Source organism: Rhinatrema bivittatum, chromosome 3 (assembly GCF_901001135.1).
Source record: "Rhinatrema bivittatum chromosome 3, aRhiBiv1.1, whole genome shotgun sequence".
Lineage (NCBI taxonomy): Eukaryota > Metazoa > Chordata > Amphibia > Gymnophiona > Rhinatrematidae > Rhinatrema > Rhinatrema bivittatum.
Genome location: NC_042617.1, coordinates 325,149,103 through 325,173,815, shown reverse-complemented (window position 1 = coordinate 325,173,815; position 24,713 = coordinate 325,149,103). Strand labels below are relative to the sequence as shown.

Genomic DNA, 24,713 nt, shown 5'->3' with positions numbered 1-24,713 from the left:
TTTTCGAAAATGCCCAGGCTATCCGAACAATGTCCATCACGGACCCCCACACTGTATGTGTGCTATGCCTGGATTCGTCTCATGACATCCATCGGTATCCTGAATGTGCCCAAATGACTCCCAAGGGCAGAAGAGCACGTCTGGACAAAATGGAGACTCTTTTTTTTTTTTTTTTTCCCCCCCAACTAAAATCTGCTCCATCGACTTCTGCCCAGTCATCACCGGCGTAAAAAAAAACCCCATCTACCGACAAACCTCGCCGGGAACAACACTGAGCCGGTGACAATCTATCACAGACGCCATCAAGGGCATCTATTGCATCATCCTCTGTCAGGGAAAGACCGCACCGAGCACTGGACAAAGCACCGGCATTGACCTGATCCCATGCATGGCGCCAGCACTGACGTTGCATCGGCATCGAAGGCCACCGAGCCGCCATCAGAGGGCCTGGTCAGAGGAGCCTCCATCCTCCTCTGCACTTGATGCCCCGAGGCATTCCCCACCAGTGCCGGGTACTGAGTCTTCACGAATTATTGTGGAGAGGCCAGTAACTCCTAGCCTGCCTCCCCCTGAAGCTGCTCTGACTACACCAGCTTTCAGAGGAACTGAATGTTCTCATTCACCAGGCAGTGCTCGATGCCATCCAAAATTTCCAGCCTCCATCGCTGCCGGCCCCCATACCGGCACAGTCTACTGAACCATCGGTGTTTGTTTGCACCGCTATTACATCGACTCAATGTCCTCATCGGTACTTTTCCAACTCAGCCTGTTCCATCTGTGCCAAGTCACCCTTCAAGACCTCTGCAGTTCCCGATATCCATCCCGGGATCCTCTGAGGATGACGACACCACGTCCAGTCTGGTTCCAGGTCCATCACAGCCGGATCCGCTTCCAGGATCATCTGGACTCCCTGGACCCAAACATCCATCGATTCCCTCGATGCCATTAATGCCTTCAAAGCCTCTATAGATGCCAATACACCCGCCATTGAAGTCACCGACATTTTTGTCGATACCTATTCAACCTCCTGGATCTCAACAAAACACTCTTTATGATCCATGGGAAGACGTGGACACAGATTCCTCTACATCAGAGGACTTACTTTCTGAACCTTCTCCTCCAGAGGAAAGACGGCAGTCTCCTGAGGGACCCCTCTTTTGCCAATTTCATTAAAGAAATGTCAGAGACACCATCCCTTTCAACGCGTCACAAGACACTGGAAGTTCTACAATTTGACGCACCTAAGGAAATCATGGCCATTCCTGTGCATGAAGTCTTGTTAGACCTTCAACACAGTCTATGGGAGCATCCTGGCATTGTTCCACCTGTCAACAGGAAAACAGATGCCACATATCTCATCCAACATGCTCCAGGCTTCCAAAAGCCACAGCTACCTCATCATTCAGTTGTGGTTGAATCGGCACAGAAAAAGGCAAAGCACTTGCGGCCTCATTCCTCAGCCCCTCCAGGAAAAGAGCAGAAATTCTTAGATGGTCTAGGGAGGAAAATATTCCAAGGCTCTTTGTTGGTGTCTCGTATTGCTGCTTACCAGCTCTACATGACACAATACTAGAGAAACCTGTGGAAGCAGGTTCAGGACCTTGCAGACTCATTGCCTCAAAAATATCAAGAGAAGTCTACCTGCTATTCTCCACAAGGGACTTGAGGCAGGAAAGCATGAAGTTTGGGCAGCATATGACTCCTTTGAGACTGTGTCCTGCTTATCAGCAACGGGAATCAGTACCCGACAATGGGCTTGGCTGAAGGCTTCAGATTTACGACCTGAGGTCTAGGACAAACTCACTGACCTTCCGTGCACTGGAGATAATCTCTTCGGGGATAAAATTCAAGACGCAGTGACTCAGTTAAGACCACCACGAAACACTGCGCCAATTGTCTACAGTAACCACTGATGCTCCCTCCACATTTCACAGAACCATGAGAAGGGACCCCAAGAAATCGTTCTACCACTCTCGCAAGTACTTTCCTCCTGCATCTAGAGCGAAGACTACTAAAATCCCTCACAGAGGATATTCACGCCAGAGCTCAACCAGCCCCACAGTCTGGTCCAGCATGTGGATTTTGATATGTTTCCAGAGAACAGTTGCCAATCTTCAATAAATCCAAACCCAGAGATACCTGTTTGAGGCCGATTGCGCCACTTCCTACATCAGTGGCACCTCATAACAGACCAGTGGATAATTTCAATTATAACCAAGGGATACCATCTAAACTTCCTCATGGTACTCCCAGACTCTCCACCAAATCCACTGTGGGCCCGAAACGACCACACACTGATGCTGGAGTCAGAACTCTCCACCCTGCTCCAAAACAGGACAGTTCTCTCAATACAAACCAGAAGGGGGTTCTACTCCTGCTATTTTCTAATTCCAAAAAAATCAGGAGGACTCCGCCCCATCTTAGACCTTCGCAATCTCAACAGATTTCTCCAAAAGGAAAAGTTCAGAATGGTTTCTCTTGGAACCTTACTTCCCCTTCTACAACAAGGAGATTGGCTTTGCTCTCTGGATCTTCAGGACGCGTATGCACATATAGCCATAAACCCCCATCGTCGCAAATACTTGCACTTCATAGTGGGTCACAGACATTTTAAATACAGAGTTCTACCATTCGGCCTTGCCTCAGCACCTCGGGTGTTTACAAAATGCTTAGCGGCGGTGGCAGCTGCCCACCTCCGCAAGAACAGCATACACATGTTACCTTACCTGGACGACTGGTTAATCCATGCAAGGAGCTCTCAATGCCCTCGAGATCACTATCAATCTACTACACTCGTTGGGATTTCTCATCAACTACCAAAAATCCCACCTGACTCCATCTCACCTCCTTACTTTCATCGGAACAAATTTGGACACCACAGTCGCAGAGGCCTTCCTGCTCAACGACTGTGCAGAAACACTCTCCAAACTAGCTACGTCTCTGCGCACAAGGGACACAGCCTCAGCCCATCAATTCCTAATGTTGCTGGGCCACATGGCTTCCACCGTTAATGTCAGTCCTATAGCCAAGCTGGCTATGAAAATAACTCGGTGGACTTTGAAATCTCAGTGGCTCCAAGCCACCCAGCCTCTTTCTTCCATCATTCATGTAACCCACCAGCTACATCTTCTCTTCTCTGGTGGACAAACAAAGCCAACTTGCTGACACGTCTTCACTTCCAGCAACCAGTTCCACAAATAACCTTGACTACAGACGCATCCAACTTGGGTTGGGGAGCCCATGTGAACAGCCTGCAAACCCAAGGTACTTGGACACAACTCGAAGCAAAGTATCAAATCAACTTCCTAGAGCTTCGAGCCATACGTTAACGCTCTCTATGAGTTCATGGACTGCCTCTCACACAAGACTGTGCTCATACAGACAGACAATACAGTTGCAATGTGGTACTTGAACAAACAAGGCAGCACAGGTTCTTATCTCCTCTGCCAAGAAGCCGCGCAAATCTGGGACTGGGCCCTTGTAACTCCATTCATCTCTGGGCCACTTATCTGGCAGCATACAGAATGTTGTAGCAGATCACCTCAATCGACAGTTCCATCCCCACGAATGGTCACTGGACCTTGTCATAGCGACCAGAATCTTCCAACGCTGGGGTCAACCGACCATCGACCTCTTTGCATCTGAACTCAATCACAAAGTGGACAGATTCTGCTGCTTGCACAAACACAAAGATATGTTAGCCATGGACGCCTTCGCTTGCCCCTGGAACAAAGGCCTCCTATAACGTGTATCCTCAGATACTGCTGATAGCCAAAACTCTCGTGAAATTACAGCAGGACAAAGGATCAATGATACTCATAGCCCCGTATTGGCCTCGACCTCTCGATCAGACAACCCATTCGCCTGGGCACAGCTCCCACTCTCATAACTCAGAACCAGGGCATGTTACACCATCTGAACCTTCAAACCCTATCCCTCACAGCCTGGATGTTGAAAGCTTGATCCTGCAGCCACTCAGTCTGTCAACTGATGTTTCTCAAGTGCTTGTAGCTTCATGAAAACCTTCCACACGTAAATTCTATCGTTCTAAGTGGAATAGATTTACCATCTGGTGCATGCAAAAAGGTATAGACCCTTTTTCCTGCCCCACTTCATCTCTGTTAGACTATCTCTGGCATCTTTCAGAGTCTGGTCTCCAGACTTCCTCGGTAAGGGTACACCTCCGTGCCATCTCAGCATACCACAAGGGAGTAGGGGATGCCCCTGTATCAGCGCAACCCCTTGTGAGTCGCTTCATGAGGGGCCTTCTACAACTTAAGTTCTTCACAACTTGGACACTAATCGCGCACTTGCATTTTACCTAGACCGCACTGCAGTCCAAAGGAAATCACCCAACTCTTTGTTTCTTTTGATTAAAAACAGACTGGGAGGTGCATTGGGCAAACAAACTCTCTCCAACTGGCTAGCAGACTGTATCGAATTCTGCTATGAAAAAGCAGGCCTTCCTCTCCAGGGATGAGTGAAGGTGCACTCAGAGCCATGGCAACCTCAGTAGCACACTATCGTTCAGTACCGATTGCTGAGATCTGTAAAGCTGCAACATGGAGCTCTCTTCACACATTTGCAGCTCATTACTGCCTGGATAAGGAAGGACGTCAAGACTCTACCTTTGGCCAATCCTTCTTGAAGAATTTATTTCCAGTATAATCCCAACTCCTTCCTTATCCATCTGCTATGATTTTCAGGCTGCCTCATTTCTACCAAGAGTACACCAGTTGTTGTGCCTGTTGCACAAGTTGTAAGCTGTCGGTCCAAATAAATGAGTCAGCCTGTAGGTTGCTAATCACCCACATGTGAGGACTACCATCCTGCTTGTCCTGGGAGAAAGCAGAGTTGCTTACCTGTAACAGGTGTTCTCCCAGGACAGCAGGATGGTAGCACTCACGAAACCCACCCGCCACCCCGCGGAGTTGGGTCCGAAACGTTTTATTATTTTATTTTTCGCTCGCACCTTTTGCTACAAATGAGACTGAAGGGAGACCCCTGTGGCTACAGGGATTATGGCATGCTGGGCATGCTCAGTGTGCCAGTTAAAAGTTCTAGAAACTTTGACAGAAGTTTTCCGTACCAGAGCTCCGCCTGATGACGTCACCCACATGTGAGAACTACATCCTGCTGTCCTGGGAGAACACCTGTTACAGGTAAGCAACTCTGCTTTTCATACTCATAATGTGTGTAAGGATTTTATTTTTGGAAATTTTACAAAATATTTTCAGAAATGGCTCAGATGTCTGCTTTGAATAGAGATCTTTTAGAAGGATTTTTTTTTGGGTTGCTGCATAGTTTTCTGCATGGTCACAGATTTTGGTTAAAAAGCTGTACAGTCTGACTTCTCATCCATGCAACTGCTCAGCTCTACAGTCCCCAGCACGCCTTCAGAGTTACCTGTGATTTCCTGAATTCATCCTCCGCCCTTTCTGTACAGCTGTACTTCCCTTTCACCCTCATCCCTCACACTTTTCTGAACATTGAGGTTTACTTCACTTCCAATCTTATTTGTGACCGTTATCTCCTGGCCTTCCTCGGTGAACACCCAACAGAAAAATTTGTTAAGCAACTTCCTTATCAGCTACTCCTTATTCTTCCCGCGCTCATGTTTGCACTTCCTTCCATCACTAACATACCATAAAAAAAAAGTCCCACCATTTTACCAAATTTGCTGTTTTTTCTTTCATTTGCACCTTCACTTTCCTAATTACTTTTTTCAGCAACTCTTGCCTTTTCCAGATGTTGTTGCCTGTCTTACTTTTTCTGTGATTTCTTGTCGTTCATGAATGCTAATCTTTATTTCCCTACTTTTTTTTTTGTTTTTTTTGTTTAGAAAACCTTCACAACCTCTTTTATCTCTTACCTCTTTGCTTTTTTAACAAAAAGGTTAGTTGCCTTTACAATATCTGCTTTTAGTTTTTTGTGTTTGTACAGCTATAGCACTATAGAAATGTTTAGTAGTTTTGTATCTTGATATCTAAACAGGTCACTGGATGTTTTAATCAAGAATTTGTTTTAAAGACTTTTTTTTTCTTTCATATGTAACCCCTGGGTTGGGTCCTCTGTCAGAAGTCCAAGGGTACACTTCAGTTACAGGGGCTTCAGATGTCTTCCTTTCTCATAGTTTTCATAAGCTCTGCTTTCTTCCAGGGCTCTCTGTAGGGGGGGACAGAGATTGCTGTACCTCCAGGCCCCTGGGTATTCTGTAGCAGACTCTAATATAAACAATAATATTCATGCTGGACTCTTGATCACGCTCCAGTGTAACCTAACTAATTATTTTACATCGTATGTACAAGTACTTATTCGGAACAGTCCATTATATAACTGTTTACTTCTGGGGGAATTCTGCATTGTGCAGTTGAGCAGAATTTGTGCAGAATTCTTCATTTACCCTGCAGAATTAGGTGTGGGGATCAGAAAGCAGCAGCATCAATGGGACCAGCAGGAAGGAAGGCATAGAGCCATTGTCACTTGGAAATGAGAGTATCAGTGGTAGGCTGGCTTATGCAGACTGGAAGAGAGGAGTGTTGGCATTGGCCCTTGCAGGCCAGAAGAGATGAGGCCTGCAGCGTCGGCCTTGGCCTGCTTGGGACAAAGGAGGGAGCAGTGGAAGTCCAGTGGAGCCTGAACATGTGAGGTAGACAGACAACAAGCTTATGGGGAAAAAGTAGAAGAGAGCTGGGGATCTTGCTGAAGAGGGGCTGGCAGACAGTGAAAGAGAGTGGAGAGAGAGCAAGAGGAGGGGAAGCTCTCTGTTTGTTTGAGTGCCTTAAACGCGGCTCAACTACGGCCGAAGGTTCGCTGATAACAGCTTCATCAGGAGCCAAAATTGACACAATTGACACACTGGAATTCACCAACAATTCCGTCTCTTGCATAGAAACAATCCAGCCTTTTGCTGGCTTCCGGGTTAACCATGATAAATCTGAACTCTTAAATCTTACTTTGACCGTATAAAATTGGCGTTCCCTTTCCGTTGGGCAAAACATTTATTAAGTATCTGGGGGTTCACATTGGAGCGCGTTTATCTGAGTTATTTAATTATAACTACACCACACTTTGGAAGAAAATAGAGGGAGACCTCCATCGTTGGAGTAGAGAGACCTTTTCTTGGATGGGGCGTATTGCAATATTAAAAATGAATGTTCTGCCACGCCTATTATACTTGTTCTCTACCCTCCTCATACTAGTTCCGAAAATGGTGCTTATGGCTTGGCAAAGGAAGCTTTTTGGCTATATTTGGAAGAAGTGGCCTCCCCGGGTGTCGCGAGCTGTTCTTTACCTCCCACGTAAAAATGGGGGGAGGGGAGTTCCAAATCTAGCATGGTATCATGGAGCTGCCCACATGAGGGCTATTGTTGCCACTTATCAGTAGCATGACGTTAAGCAATGGGTTCGCTTAAAATTTTTTTTTTTTTTTTTTTTAATTTTTAACTTTTTTTTTTTTTTACTTTTGGGACCTCCAACTTAATATCGCCATGATATTAAGCCAGAGGGTGCACAGAAAAGCAGTTTTTACTGCTTTTCTGTGCACTTCCCCAGCGCCGGCAGAAATTAACGCGTACCTTTTGGGTAGCGCTAATTTCTTAAAGTAAAATGTGCGGCTTGGCTGCACATTTTACTTACTGTACTGTATCGCGCGGGAATGACTAATAGGGCCATCAACATGCATTTGCATGTTGCGGGCGCTATTAGTCTTGGGAGGGTTGGATGCGCGTTTTTGACGCACTATTACCCCTTACTGAATAAGGGGTAAAGCTAGTGCATCAAACGCGCGTCCAAATGCCGGTTAACAGTGCGCTCCACTGGAGGGCACTGTACTGTATTGGCCTGTTTGTTTGGACCCAAGGAAGGGAGGGTTACCTCCCAAAAGCTAGTCAGAGGATGGAAATGAAGGAATGGGGTGACCAGATCCTTAAGAGCAGGTACGGGGGAAGTGATAACCCTAAGCAAATCACAGGGCAGACTGAATGGACCATTTGGGTATTTATTGATTGATATTTGATATTCAAGACTGGCTTTTACCAAAACTGGCCTCCAGGCGGATTACAATTAATTTAAACCAAGCAATTCAATTGAAATTACTTCCAGTAGTCCTCTGCTGTCACTTACTATGTTACTAGTCCTCTCCTATGCTTTCCCCTTAACTGCAGCCTCATTAGTATGTGAGATAAACACTGCCTCAGTAGCCAACAATGGTACATTTTAATACCTCTGCCCCTTTGGTTACTTATTTCTACAGATTCTTTAATATGATGTCACGATATTTGCTTTGCTTTTCTTCATGTTAAGTGTTGATATGTAAACACTGGAAAATTTACAAAAATAACCAAACCTTTATGTCCCCTCTCCCCTGCATGCCCCCCAAATGATCAGGCCTGTATGCCTGAGGAGGGACAAAGCTGAGGCTGGCCCTGAAGCTTTACTCCCTTTGCTTAGTACCACTATACTAACTGCTGCTCTGCTCAGCTGACTTCAAGGTAAATATGTGTTTTTATTTTCCAATAGCCTCCATGGCTGCAGTTTTGAATTGCCTGACTCTAGACCAGTCTCAGGTGCACGCCTCAGCCCGTTGTACCATGTGAGTACTTTTCTTTTTTTGTTTAATGACTTAGATGTGAATGCCATTGAACTAAAAGAATGAACATTAGTAGCCTAAGCTATTAGGTCAGACTAATGATCACGTGTGCCAGTGTAGACAGAAGTCTAAATGCAGATTGTAGTTGTAAAGATGTAGCTTGTAGTTTTCAGATGCCTATCAATTACCTATAGATGCTGGGCTAAAGGAAATGCAATTTAAACTTTTACATTATTTTTTCATTGACTGTGTTAAGAGACATAAAATGGGGTTAGTTGAGAATATGTTATAAATGTGGGATAGCATCCGTGATCTCTGGTACACAATATTTTGACTTGCTACAAAGTGTTTAATTCTTGGAAGTATGTACTCTCGACCTTTCACAAAGTTGTGGGGACTCTGATTCCATTTATGGGGTCCTTTTTGCTATTAGGTAAGCCTCTCTTCCTCTTATTTCCAAGGGGATTTTGAAATTCTGTCAACTAACTTTGTTAGTTGATAAAATGTGCATCCTATCCAAATGGATAGACTGTGACCCACCCTCAGGACTAGTATGGCAAGAAAATAAGATATCTTTTATATTATTTGAAAGGTTGGTTATTTGACTCTTGGCTAGAATCGTGGCTAAAGACTATATGCATGCATGGAAAATGCTTCATGATGAGTCATGTTTTGTTGAAAAACTGGGCTATTCTACTATATGGGAGTGAATTGGGCACTGCGTGTTAGGGGGTGGGGTTTTAATGAAAGATGGGTGGTGTGTGAGTGCATGGTATGTAGGAGGGAATGTTGGGAAGGGGGATGGGATTATAGAAGAAAAATGGTCTTTGTTTTTGCCCTTATCTATTTTTCTTATTTTCACTCTAGTGTAAATCCATTCATTCTGTTATTGCAAGGACATATTCTTTTTCAGGTGGATATTGTATGTTTATAATGTTTTGGCTTAAAAAAAATTTGGGGAGAGGAAAAAGGGGAATTCTTAACCTCCCTGATTTGTCTGAGGTGTACTTTCGTATTCAGATTTGTCCATCTCACTAACAATATCTCGGATTTGCAGTCCTGGGAGGTCATTTTCAGTTTTGGGCACTTCCCGGGCACCACTTCTTGGCTTAGCTATGGCCCCAAGGATGTTTTCCAAGGTGATGGTTATTGCAGCGATGGCCTTGTGCAAAGATGTGATGGTTCATCCTTACTTGGTCGATTGGCTGATATGAGTGAAGTTGGAAGTAGAGACAAAGTGTTCAGCAGCTAGAGTGGTGCAGCTGCTTCAGGAGATAAACTTTGTTTAAAAGCAGATTGGTTCATTCTCAAGAATCTGGAGTACTTGGATGCATGGTTTGATACCCAGAAAGCAAAGGTGTTAGTGTCAGATAGGATTGCCAAGATGAGGATGCAGATTTGGAATATGAAGTTGGGCTCTCCCAAAGTCTGGGTTTATCTGCAAGTTCTAGCTTGTATAACTGCGGCTTTGGATCTTGTTCTATGGGCAAGAACTCATATGCATCCATTGCAGAGGTCTCTTAATGTGATGGAGGGCACAACCTCGTGATTTTAAGATGAGGCTGAAATTGATATTAGAAGCCAGAATCCAATTGTGATGTGGCTCTCAACTCAGAATTTAACCAAGAGAATTCTTATGGAGTCCCCAGATAGACATATAGTAATAATGGATGCCAGTCTGAGAGGTTGGTGGTGCATTATCAGGACAGAACGGCTCAGGGCCTCTGGGATCCAGTAGAGATATCAAGGTCCATTAATGCCTAAAGACAAGAACCATAAATAGAGATCTACAAGTATTTGTGCCACTGGTTCAAGACAGATCAGTGAGAATATTCTCAGACAGTATTACAGCAGTGGCCTATGTGAATTTTCAAGGGCACAAAGAGTCACCTGTTGACTGTGGAATCAGGGCTTCTGTTCAGATGGGCAGAGAAGCATCTTCAAGTGAACTTGACTATGCATATTGTGGGAGTGTAAAAACATTCAGGCAGATTATCTAAGTATTTGCAAATTAGATCCAGGAGAGAAGACCGACTTGTCTTTCAGACTGATATTGCTGAAATGGAGCCAACCAAGTTGGAATGTCATGGCAATGCATGGAAACTCCAAGGCAGCAAGATTTTTTGTTTGAAGGAAAGAAGCGGCGTTGGCAGAAGTAGATGTATTATCCCAACAGTGGCCTTGCCAGAGCCTTCTATACGTTTCCACCATGGCCCATGATAGATTGGCTCCTTCAGAAGATAGAAAAGCATTGGTTAAGTAATTCTGATAGGCCCAGATTGGCCCAGATGTCCGTGGAATGTAGATCTCATCAAAGTGGCAAGTCCTCTGAAATTGGATCAAGTTCAAGAGCTTCTGCATCAAGGACCGGTTGTCTTGGAAAATCTGGCTTCCTTTTTGTCTTGTGATTTTGACTATTGAGATGAGAAGGTTGAGGAGCAAAGTTTATTTAGATGGGGTGGTCATTACTCTATTGCAAGCAAGAAAAAAGTCCACTTCGGGGGGAGGGGGGGTGCTCTAACATTGACCAAGATGGGCGCTTGATTGTGGTGCTCCTTTCCCCCTTTATTGAATCCATCACTTAGTCCTGCTATCAGCTCAATTTTTGAATATTTTAGCTTCTATATTGCTGTACTATTATGCTGGATGGTGGCCAAAAGAAAAATGACAGACCTAAAACAATTTTCTTTCAGCAAATATGCCTCCGAGATACCTGTGGGTGCCAGTGGGCAGGCCACAGATGACTTCAGAGGGCAGGAAGTAGAAAGCATCCCAAATAGCCCTAACTAGCTCTGGGCCTGATGACTTACCATCAAGAGACGAGCTGTGGGGCTGGTTCTTGGAGCTGAGGTCTGATATGAAGCTGCACAAGTTGGATTTGCTGGCATCAATCTCCGAAGACATGGCACTTGGGTCTCAGGTTGATGAGCTTAATATCAGAGTGGAAAGCCACAGTGATTCAATTGACACACTATCTGCGCAACAGAAGTCCATGCACTCCGAATATGCACACCTCGCCGAAAAGAAAAAATAGAAGATCTGGAAAATTGATTGAGGTCGTGTAACCTGTGGATTCGGGGAGTCCTGGAAGCCGCGGACTACACTGACACCAGAGTTGTGGCTACGAAAATCTGCACCTTCATACTTTCTGCTAATGAAGTCTGTGATACACCTCAGGATTGATCCTTGCCGCCCGTTAAAATTGAATGGGCCCATAGGACTTTGGGCCCTAAACCTGATAATCAGGCAAGGGACTTACACGATTTCACTCAAAAGTCTCTTATATATGAAGCAGCGAGGAAACGAAATGAGTGGCTTTGGGAGGGTCATACCCTTGCTATCTTTTTTTTTGTTTGTTTAAATATCATTTATTTGGACAATTGAAACATAGAATTACAAACAATACAGAATACAACGTGTTTTCCAAATGTTGTCAACCGATTTTTTTTTTTTTACACCCACATTTTTCCCCCTCCCTCCCCCCCCCTTTTTTTCTAACTAGCTCTACTGCTGCAGTTTTGTACAAGGATAATACAAGGTACAGCTTATAAACCATTTTACTATGTTTCACCAATTTCACAATGTTTACAGATTCACAAATTTTGCTAATTTTTCTAATGTTGCTAATTTTATGAAATTCCCTGCTTGCAATGTTAACCCCTCTGTATTTGCAAAAGATTGCTATCTTTAATGATCTAGCTCAGACTACTCTCCATAAGTGTTAAAACTGAAAGATGTGACAAATTAGTTACACACTGAGAATATTCGCTTTTGCTGGACTTTTCCCTTTGGTCTGCACTTCGTACTCAAAGATACTTCGTTCCGCATAAAAACTGTATCTGAGGCTGTGGAGGCTTTCAAGCAAGCAAATTTACCTATAAACTTTGCAGTGTCTAAAATGGTACCCAGCATGCCGAAGACTGACACCTACCCAAGATGGCACCAAGCAGGAAAGGGTGGCAGGAGGCTGCGTCGGCATTTGGAGGGCTTGTGATTGGCTTTTTTTGATCAGGGTTGAAGCAATACATTGCCTCTTTTAGTTTTTGGACATCTTACTTTTGGATTCACTGATATGTTTCATATTTGCTATCAAGGCATACAATATATGATGTATCAACAATTTCATAATGTTTTTTTCTGCGGTGCTATTCTAGGTTTTTGCGATGGAAATTTCTTGTTTTTTTCTATTAATTGTTATGGTGGGGGAGGTTTGTTGGGAGCTCATCTTGGTTTGCTTCTCATGTCCCCAAGGAGAGGATTGATCTGCCAAAGAGGTCAGGCAGATCATATTTTGGGCAATGGGGGATTGTTCTATATAATTTTTCTTTTTCACACATACATTGATGAGACGGAATGTCATTTTTAAGTGACCTGAGTGATATGCCATATAGAAGGGTTGTCTGTTACAATATACTTATCAATGACGACCTGTATATTTTCACTTAATGTTAACACTTCTAGGAAGCGCCAGTTCTTATCTCGGAGTTAGCATATTATAAGGCCTCTATTATATTGTTACAGGAAACCCATTTGTGGAAAAAGCATGATCAGGTGTTCTCCCTTAAAGACTATCCACATAAGTTTTTAACGGTCAGTATTAAGGGAGTGAAGTATACAGGTGTGGGCATATTAATTTCCTGCCATCTCACTCATGATGTGCTTTTCCAGCTTTTGATCCCCAAAGGCAGTATATCCTGGTAAAAATCAGAGTGGAAACAAAAAAGAGCAGGGAAATCCCACACACAATGTACACTAAGAAAAGGGAAAACCGTGTGAAATATTTAAACTTATCGCCCACTTATTAGGTCAAAAAACTATTTTTCATTTATTTTAATTTTTAATATTTTTTAGTATTTTTTGGAAACACATTTTTTGTATAGAATGAACCACATCAGCAAGCCAGTCAGCGTGTCTCCTATAAGTGCGGAGATTGCTCGGTCTTCTCAATCATTTGCAGTCAATTCTATATGCGGTCCATCTTCACAGTTGTGTTGTTCCATTGTCACACAACTGTGAAGATGGACCGCATATAGAATTGACTGCAAATGATTGAGAAGACCGAGCGATCTCCGCACTTATAGGAGATACGCTGTCTGGCTTGCTGATGCGGTTCATTCTATACAAAAAATGTTTTTCCAAAAAATACTAAAAAATATTAAAAATTAAAATAAATGAAAAATAGTTTTTTGACCTAATAAGTGGGCGATAAGTAAGTATTTCACACTGTTTTCCCTTTTCTTAGTGTAAAAATAAGAGTGGGTCAGGATATTCTTATAATAGCTAATTTATATGCTCCTAATTCTGATCAAAGTTCTTTTTTGAAATCTTTGGCTAAAATTTTGCTTTCTCATGTGGAGGGGATTTTAATCTTAGTAGAAATCCTAATCTGGATAATTCTCATCAAGCCTCCTTATCCTTGCAGGGGATGAGGAAAACACTGTCTTCTCTGATGGCTCAGTGGAGACTAGTGGACATTTGGAGGCAGAGGTGTCCTACTTCTTGCACCTATACCTTTTTCTCCTCTTCCCACAGGTCATATTCCCATATTGACTATATGTTCATGGCTGTGGGAATATTACTTGTTCCAACATGCACCTACCTGGCTTGATATTCTTTTCCAGGATTTAGATTGTGGCCAACAGTTTTGGCATTTAAATGAAAGCTTGTTAAAAGATGAATTTTTTTTCTAAATTTTTGGGAGAGCAGCTACAAGAGTATTTTCAGTTGCATGCATCTACATCCTGGGGGTGATTTGGGACTGCTCTAAAATATTAGTGAGGGGTCTTTTGATTTCTCAAGCTGCATACCGTAAGAAAGAGAGGGAGTCGATGTGACTTAATTTAATAACTAAAATTACACATCTGTTTTGTCTACATATGAAGACCCAATCTAAATCCACTTTTAAACGACTCTCATTAGCCAGGTTTGAGTTGCAGTCCCTGGATAATATGTTGATACGTCGCTTGAACAACTCAACAGGAGGTACTTGGCTAGGCAATTGAAATCTTCTCAGGGTTCTGTAGCTAAAATTAAAAACAAAGTGAGATAGTGACTACGTCCTTAGATATTAGAGATTGCTTTATGATGTTTTATGCTTACCTTAATTCTGTGTCACTTCCCTTTGTCATCATTGAAGAACCGTATATCTGGCTAGTCCAATCAGTACCTCTGAGGTTTTACAGGTTATTAATACACCAAAACTGGGTAAATCACCAGATTTGGATGGGCTTTCTCGTAGATATTATAAACTATTTTCTCATATCTTGGTAGCTCCCTTGATGGACATGTTTAAATTCATCAGGGAGAGGAGTTTATTCTAATGTGGCTTGACACTGTCATTGTGAAACTTGGAAGGGATCCTTCCCTTTGTGGGTCTTATAGACCGATTTCCCTAATTAATTTAGATCTTAAGATACTGGCTAGAGTTTTAACTGAGTGACTGAATAGGATAATGCTTCTGTTGGTTCACTCCAACCAAGTTGGCATTATTCCCAATCGTATGGCGTCATATAATGTTTGCAGAATTGTTAATCTTCTATGGTAGGTGCATAAGGAAAATATTCCCTCTATTATCCATTGACACCAAGAAAGCATTTGACATGGTGCATTGGTCCTTTTTATTTATTTTATTTATTTATTTTATTTATTTTATTTATTTATTTTATTTATTTATTTTTATTTGGAAAATTGTATGAATCACCGAAAGTCTGAGTTAAGATCAATGGGGGCTTTGGAGATAGCTTTGGGATAGGACAAAACAAAAGGCAGGGCTGTTTGTCCCCATTACTGCTTGCCTTGTTTTTGGAGCCCTTGACCACCAGAATGTGTTTGTCAGGCCAGATCAAAGGGTGGATATTCTACACTTTAAGTTCTCTCTATTTGCTGCTGATATTTTGTTCAACCTGACTAACCCCCATTACTCATTGGCAAGTGTGATGGCTGAACTGGGCCAGTTCAGTGCAGTCTCTGGTTTCAAGGTTAACTTTAATAAATCAGATATTTTAAATGTCAACCTAGCCAAGCTGATGTTAATAATTTTAAACAGCAGTTCCCTTTCATGTAGGCCAAGAACTTTCTTAAATACCTGGGTGTCGATATAGGTCCCTATGTAACAGACTTATTCACCTTGAATTATATCCCACTGGTGAAGGCTATAGATAAGGATGTAGAGAAGTGGAATAGAGAATTTCTCCTGGTTGGGATGTAGTGCTATTATCAAAATGAAAATTCTCCCTCATTTTCTCTATTTGTTCTCAACTCTTCCAATTTTCATCTCTGCTGCCATTTTACACTCTTGGCAGAAGAGAATTTTTTATTTTATTTGGAGACGACACCCTCCGAGGGTCTCTCGGATGATTAGGTTTCAGCCTAACGTGTGGGGTAGTTTGGAGTCCCTAATCTGATTTGGTATTTTGCTGCCTCCCAACTCAAGAGCGCTGCTGGACATCCATTAGATGAGTTCTACGAACTAGTGGGTTTTGCTGGAACAAGCATTGGTAGGTGTGATACCTGTGTCCACCCTTCCATGGCAGCCAAGGTCCACCTGGCGTCCATTGCGTTGCTTCCCTCTTACCTTATATACTACTATGCGGGTGTGGTATCAATGGAAATCTAAATTGGTTGGTAATAACTCTTATTTTTTTCGTACTCATCTTTTCCATAATACGACTCTTCTAATGTGCTTAAAATCTCTAAAGCAGTGGTATGTCACCAAAATTTTGACATAGCAAGCCTATGCTTTCTATAACCGCTACATGTGCCTGCTGCTTGAGGAGAGTGCAGAGTACTTAAAATTCCTTATCACCGCTCCCTGTTTCTTTTCCCTTGACCCCGGCAATCACTGCCACCACCAATCCAAGTCTGAAATTTGCAGGCATGCTGTATCCTGTCCCGCCATCCTGCTGCACCTCCCCCCCCCCCCCACACACACACACACTTCTTGATGTTTCAGTTTTTCTCTGTATGCTTGTTATAATTTATGGTCTTATTTTGTATTAAATTAGTCAATCTGCATTCTGCAGGTTTGACAGAGATGAGGGATTCTACTAACTAGGATGTAGATTCTGTGTAGGAATCTAGACAGACTGGCTTTTTTTGTTTTTCCTATAGTAAGTGTATTGTGTTCTGTATTTGCAGTCTTGCTTTTTCATAGGTAAGGTTGTTGCTATTCAGGTGCAGGCACCTAGTACTCTTGTAGTATGGCTGGTTTATTATATCATTTCTAAATGTCTTTTTAGTAGGTTTTCATGTTATTTCACAAAGTGTCTGGCAGGGAAGGGATTTTGAAGAAATATTACCGAGGGGATATCAGAATTTGAATATACTTTTGTATGATGAGTTGAAAAGGGAAATTTCCTAACTCTGCTCTGTATAAACTCCAGAAGAGGTCAGAACTTTCTGAGGTTGTCAGGGAAATGCATGAGTTTGTCTGTATTGAAAAACTGTGTGCTGCATATGCATATCAGTCCCAGATTTCTTACTGATGCAGTAAGCAAAGATTAAATTTTTTGTGAAAAAATGTAATAATGATATTTTATAAGCAGTTATTGAAATTAAAGAATGTTATATTTCTCCTGTATCATTTTCAACAATTAAATATCTAGGATATTTTTTTTGGTATAGCTGTTACATGTAGTGTGCAATGTGTCACGCACATGAGCAGCATCTGTCAGGTGCGTCATCACAGAAAAAAGGTTGAGAACTACTGATCTAAAGCATTTGAAATCTGGAAGGTACATGGTATTATTTGTTTGGATCACCTGTTATCTCAAGGTATTCTTATTCTCCCTAGCGACTTAATTGATACATATCATATGGAATAGGTGGACTTCTTGGACTATGCTCAAATCAGGCATGTTATAGTATCCCAGAGCTTCCACCTAACGACAAAGCAAATCAATGTTTGAAAACTACTGTGATCAGATAGATAAGTTAAGAGGTCTGATATAAAAAAAATCTGTTGTCTTAATGGGAATTGGATCTAGGGAAGTCTTTGAGCGCAGAAGACTGGAATTCAGCCTTTATCTGTGCCAGTAAATGTTCTATTTCTGCTAGTTTACAGGAGAATTGTTATAAGTTGCTGTTTTGCTGGTATATGACCCCTGCTGAGTTGCATCATATGTTTCCTTCTGTGCGTGATATCTGCTGGAGAAATTGTGGCAACATTGGCACTTTTATACATATTTGGCACTTTAAGGTGGTTTTTCCTTTCTGGAAGCAAATTACTATTTGGTATCCAATCTTTTGGGAGTGGGAGATGTTTGACGCCCGATACATTTTGCTTAACATCCCAGTAGTGGGAATTGCTAAATCTCAACAGTGGCTTTGTCATCAGGTATTTATTACATCTTGCTTTGAATTGGCTATATTTTGGAAATGACAGATGTACTGTCTCCAGATGGTATTACACAGATTGTCTAACCACTATCATTTGGCTTATCTTACTGCCTTACACCATAATCGATTGTCACGCTTTGAGAAAACGTGGGGCCCTTTATCAAATGGCCGAATTCACAGGGTTTAGTTGATTAGTATTGTATAATCCCCATCATTTCTTTCCACTTGTCATTTTTCTTCTCCTGTCTACTGGCACATGGTCCATTAGACAGTAGTAGCCCTACAGTTGAGTTTTCCTTTAGAGGGTTTTGCGCAATGCTGTGTAATTAATAACAGGCACTCAGGGTGGTGGTCTGTTATTGTACATTATGATTTTATATGCTTTATTTTTTTGTTTGTGGTGTTTTGCATAGATTGGATTGGGGGTGGGTGGGTTGGGGAGTTCTTCTGGGAATTGTGGATGTCTGTTTCCCTTGACATTGTATTTGTTTCTTAACATCCAATAAAAATATCTAATTGCAAAGAAAAAAAGTCCACTTCTTTGGCATATAGTTGAGCCTGGAAGGTGTTAGAAGCTTGGTGTGTGGAAGCAAATGGCTTGCCGTTTAAAGTGTCAGTTTTTGTGGAATGTTCTGCAAAAGGGGATAGATTTTAAATTCTCTGAAGGTGCATGTAGCAGTTATTGCCTGTTATAGAAGAAAGATCCATGATTTCTCCTTAGTGGTTCATCTGGCTATCTCACATTTCTTGAGAAGTAAAGCATCTTCGTCTGCCACTTTGGAAGCATATACCCCTGAGGGATCTTAATTTGGTCCTCTGAGTCTTGTGTATCGCTCCTTTTGAACCCATTATTTATTTATTTATTTTTTAATTTGAATATTTTATATACTGTCGTTCCATGTAAGAACCACTAGTCCACAACAGTGTACAGGGTTGACACTCACACAACGTAGGATGAATTACAAAGATAGGCAGGAATACAGGTGAACAAGGAGAAACACTCTTAAGTCTAAGGGTGTACTTCAAAGACAAGCACATAAAAGCTCATAAGAGCAATTGTAGCTATATTAAAGGTGGGGATGAGGGGAGGGGACACATTTCAGTTAACTGGGTCAAGGTGAATTGGAAGTATCAGTCAGGCAGTATGCATTAGTGAATAAGCAGGTTTTCAGATCTTTCTTAAATTTCTTAAGAACATAAGGAATTGCCTTGCTGGGTCAGACCAAGGGTCCATCAAGCCAGCATCCTGTTTTCAACAGAGGCCAAACCAGGCCACAAAAACCTGGCAAGTACCCAAACACCAAGAAGATCCCATGTTACTGATGCCAGATCCACAAAAAAAGATCTAAGATCAACCCTACAATATACAAATTCAACTTCCAACCTTGAATTCTCCATATTCAAATCTAATCTTCTTCAAATCGGCCTTACTTACGCCCCTCCAGGGCTCCTTGAATCAGACCTGTCCCCACTCATCGAGCTTATATCTAAATACATCAACACAGATTCCCCCGCTATGATCTTAGGAGACTTCAACCTGCATGTTGACAAGACTCCGCTCTCTTCCAACTGCGAAACATTTCTCACCACACTCAGTTTTATGGGATTCAAACAAATTATCAACGGCCCCACTTACAAAACAGGTCACACTTTGGACCTAATCTTCCTAAATGAAGACCTCTCCACCTCTTCATCTCCGACTTTCTCACCAGTCCCGTGGTCTGATCACAGAATGATCTCCACAGTTTTGAAATTAAATCAGTCCAATCCACAAACCTCTCATAAAACCACGGTTCAATTTAGAAAACTGTGCAACACGGACATCCTCAGCCTCCAACTAACCAAAGAATTAGACCAGTTTGACCTTTCTGATGCAGAAGCGGCTACCTCCTCCTGGTTCAAGATCACTAATAAAGTAGCTGATCTAACCTGCCCATTAACTACTAAAGTCTTACGCTCCAACCCAGACAACAGGAATACTTGGTACACCCCAGAATTGAAAGCTCTCAAGCTAAAATTAAGAAGCGAAGAACACATTTGAAGAAAAAATCCTTCTTCAGAGAACCAAGCTGCGTATAAATCCTTCATGCACCGCTACAGGATCTCAATCCTTAGAACTAAGAGAGACTTCTACGCACAGAAAATCCACCACTTCATCTTCGACTCTAAAGCATTATTCTCATATGTCTCGGCCCTCACCAAACCATCTCCCCAACTATACCAGAGGACCAAGCAGATAGCAAGGCCTCAGAGCTCGCCTTATACTTTGAGAAAAAAATACTCAACCTAATATCACCGCTAACCACCAACAACAACGGTCAGCCTCCCCCCCTTTATGCCACCTCTCTACAACATAGCACAAGCCTCGAAACATTCGAAACCACTTCACCTTTAGAGATAGAAACCCTACTCAAGAAGCTCAAACCCTCATCCCACCCAACTGACTCGATTCCTTCAAACCTTCTCATCTCCATCCCAGAAATCATTGCCAAGCCTATTGCAGAAATCATTAACTGTTCTCTATTACAAGGCTCAGTGCCTGACGCCCTCAAACTCGCCATTCTCAAACCTCTGCTGAAAAAACCCAACCTGTCTCCGGCCGATCCGGCCAACTTCTGCCCTATAGCTAACCTTCCATTCATCTCCAAACTCCTGGAAAAAATCGTCAATAAACAACTTTCAGATTATTTGGATGAAAACAAAATCCTCGCCCCAGCTCAGTTTGGCTTTCGTAAGTCCCTTAGTACAGAAGCCATCTTAACTTCCCTCACAGACACTATTCTCCTGAGTCTAGAGAAAAAACAACCTTGCCTTCTCGTCCTCCTTGACTTAGCCGCTTTCGACACGGTGAATCACTCAATCCTCGTGGATCGGCTAGCGGACATCGGCATCAAGGGCACCGCACTCAGTTGGTTCAAGTCCTTCCACTGCAACAGATTCTACAAGGTCAAAATCAACAACAAGGAATCCCACCCTGTCAGCTCAACCACGGGAGTCCCCCAAGGCTCCTCTCTCTCCCCGACTCTCTTCAATATCTACCTTCTCCTTCTCTGCCAGCAAGTAATAAATCTAAAATTAACTCACTACATATACGCCGACGATGTGCAAATACTCATCCCGATTTAAGGACTCACTCCACAAAACCCTCTGTTTCTGGAATAACTGCCTTCAATCTATTAACCACCTTCTCTCAAGCCTCAATTTAGTCCTTAACACCAACAAGAAGAACTCCTCCTCATTTCCTTGGATGACACCAAAACAGCCCCCAACAATCAGCCCACCATTCAACCTATCTTCTCCTCCCCCCGTGAGAAACCTCGGAGTCATCATGGATAACCAACTGAACCTAAAAAAATTTGTCAATAACACCACAAAAGACTGTTTTTTCAGACTACAAGTCCTAAAATGACTGAGACCCCTTTTACACTTTCAAGACTTCCGCTCTGTTCTTCAAACCATCATTTTTTCTAAAATAGATTACTGCAATTCGCTTCTGATCGGTCTGCCAGCAAACACCATAAAACCCCTACAGATGCTACAGAATGCCACGGCGAGGATTTTGACTAAGACCAACAAAAGAGAGCACATCACACCCACCCTGCGTAACCTTCACTGGCTTCCAATCAAATTCAGAATCCAGGATAAAGTTCTTATGACTATACACAAAACCATACACAATCTCACCCCAGCGGATCAAAATACCCCCCTTCGTCACCACAATTCCACCAGACCGATCAGACCTGCCTATAGAGACACACTCTACGCCCCCCCCATCAAATCCTCCTTAAGGAAACAAGTGCTTTCCACAGCTGGCCCCTCCCATTGGAATGCTCTCCTGCCAGACCTCTGGCAAGAAAAATGTTTGACAACCTTTAAAAAAAAGACTCAAAACCTGGCTCTTCTCTGAAGCCTTTCAGTAAATTCACAGGATCCTTCGGCCTTTCCCATTAGAAAAAGGAATACCTCTTCAGTCAAGTTTTTCCGAACTCTTAACCAGACTTTACCTCACTGACAGGTCTTGCTTCAGTCAATTTTTTCAGTCAAGTTTTCCGAACTCTGAACCAGACTCTACCTCGTAGACTTTCTCTTTCTCCTCAGTCCATCAGCTCCTGGGCATTGAGGAGAAATTTCCATCATGACATCTTATTATCTAAGCTAGTTTTTGTCCACCTGCTATATATCAGGAAGACACACAGTATTTATATGTTAAATTTGATCCCAGTTCCCGTAACCCTTGTTTGATGTAAGGCATTTGTTTTATGCTTCCCTCATTTCGCTGTAAACCGATATGATATGTACTGTTTTGCACATGAATGGCGGTATATAAAAGTTCAAAATAAATAAATAATAGCAGAGGCCGTTCCCTAAGTTAACTTGGTTAATATCAGTTAATGGACTTCTCCTCCAAGAACTTATCCAAACCTTTTTTAAACCCAGCTACACTAACTGCACTAACCACATCCTCTGGCAACAAATTCCAGAGCTTAATTGTGCATTGAGCGAAAAAGAATTTTCTCTGATTAGTCTTAAATGTGCTACTTGCTAACTTCAGGGAGTGCCCCCTAGTCCTTCTGTTGTCCAAAAGTGTAAATAACTGATTCACATCTACTTGTTCAAGACCTCTCATGATTTTAAATACCTCTATCATATTCCCCCTCGGCCGTCTCTTCTCCAAGCTGAACAGCCCTAACCTCTTCAGCCTTTCCTCATAGGGGAGCTGTTCCATCCCCTTTATCATTTTGGTTGCCCTTCTCTGTACCTTCTCCATCACAACTATATCTTTTTTGAGATGCAACAACCAGAATTGTACACAGTATTCAAGGTGCGGTCTCACCATGGAGTGATATAGAGGCATTATGACATTTTCCGTTTTATTAACCATTCTCTTCCTAATAATTCCTAACATTGTTTACTTTTTTGACTGCTGCAGCACATTGAGCCGACTATTTCAAATTATTATCCACTCTGATGCCTAGATCTTTTTCCTGGGTGGTAATTCCTAATATGGAACCTAACATCATGTAACTACAGCATGGGTTATTTTTCCCTATATGCAACAGGTTGAACTTGTCCACCTTAAATTTCATCTGTCATTTGGACGCCCAATCTTTCAGTCTTATTGTCATTTATTGTACAAAGATTCTCTGGCATTGAGTTCCAGAGCATTGGGCCAGCAATTGATATCGCTTGGTCTCTTGTTAGTGTAAGATTGAGTTTCTTATGGTCGGGATTTCAAGTAAACCTTTATTGAGATCTAAGAGTTCGAGAGGGGATATATGGTTTAAATATTAGACTATTTCTTATTAAGATGCGACGTTGAAGGAGATTTTTCTGATGGCAATCTGTTCAGTGAGGCGAATTTCCGAGTTACAGGCTGTATCCTACTGGGATCAGTTTCTAACAATTTCGGAAGCAGGAGTGTCCATTCAAATGGGTCCTTCATTTTTACAAAAGGTGGTTTCTCAATTCCATTTGAACTAGTCTGTAGATCTTCCTGCATTAACAAAGTGTGATTCTGGTGGAGACTTTTGGAATTTTATATTTGGTAGATGTGAAAAGAACTTTACTCAGGTATTTGAGTGACCCATTCCTTTAGGAGATCAAATCATTTGTTTGTTCTCTTCAGTGGTAGAAAGTGAGGAGATGCAGCCTCTGAGACAAAAGCCAGATGAATTAAGGAGGCTACTGGTTCAGCTTACATTTGCAGAGGATTGTTAGTTCCTGAGGGTCTTAGAGCTCATTCAACATAAGGTCAGGCGGCTTCGTGTGTGGAGCTGCAGACTGTCACCTGAGGAGGTCTGCAGGGTGGCCACATGGGTTTCGCTTGCCAAGCACTATCGCTTTAGACGTGCAGGCTAGAGAGTTAGTCTCCTTTTAGGGTGGGGGTCCTGAGGGTAGTCTTGTCTGCCTCCCTCTCAGTTTGAGGGTGGCTTGGGTACATCCCATGCATACTGGAGGATCTGGTTGGATAAAGAAGGTAAAAGTTTTTCTTTGAGTTCTTACCAGACCACTCCAGGATCCCACCCATTTCTAGCCGGCATCCTACTGTATAGGTTTTTCATTCCAGTAGTAGCTGCAATCGCGTTTAAGGGTCCATGTTTGATCTCCCCTGCTTGTATGGGGGAAAGTTTTGAGGTTTTCCGTTTTAATATAGCTATATTGAAGTGTTGCAGGCTTTACAGTGCCCTATAAGGGGTGATGTCAGTGAATCAGAATCTTTTTTGTCTCCATCTGTTGGCAGAGGGAAGGGGTGGGTCCTAAACCCATACATACTGGACTGGTCTGGCAGGACTCAAAGAAAGTTAGCAGGTAAGAAACCTAATTGTACCTTTTTGAGGTTCTTTAGGGCAGAATTAAAAGCTCATGTGATCTACCAGAGTGAATCTATGGAAAAATACTTTTGGAGAATAATTATTACAGGTTAATAATTATCTTTTTGGAGCCTGTTATATATTAATTTTTATATAATTGTGGGTCAATATTCAGACATATTTAGCTAGATAACTTGTGAGTAGCTGATTTCTGAATATTGGAAACTCATAAGTTTAATACTAGAGAAGAGTTTTTATTATTGGAGAATTTCTGACAGCAGCACTGGCTGCTTATTGTCAGAGAAATGCTGGAAGCTGCTGGGATTTGCAGTATGAATGTACCCACCTTCCTGGGCCAGATCTGCCTTTGCAAAGGTGCTAAGGGTTTTGGTGAGTGGAGGAGAGGGGACATTAATGAGCGTTTCCTAGCGTGTAGCAGATGGACTCAGGACCAATGGGTATAGTATACTCCTGCT

At 42.3% G+C, this 24,713-nt stretch overlaps 1 protein-coding gene across 1 annotated transcript in view; it reads left to right on the top strand.

Moving 5' to 3' along the window:
• Positions 1-24,713, top strand: part of ARMC2 (armadillo repeat containing 2) — a 367,472-nt gene that overhangs the window by 60,638 nt on the left and 282,121 nt on the right. The window contains exon 3 of the mRNA XM_029595303.1: positions 8,521-8,593. Coding sequence (XP_029451163.1) covers positions 8,521-8,593 — 73 coding nt within the window. The remainder of the gene's footprint in view (positions 1-8,520; positions 8,594-24,713) is intronic.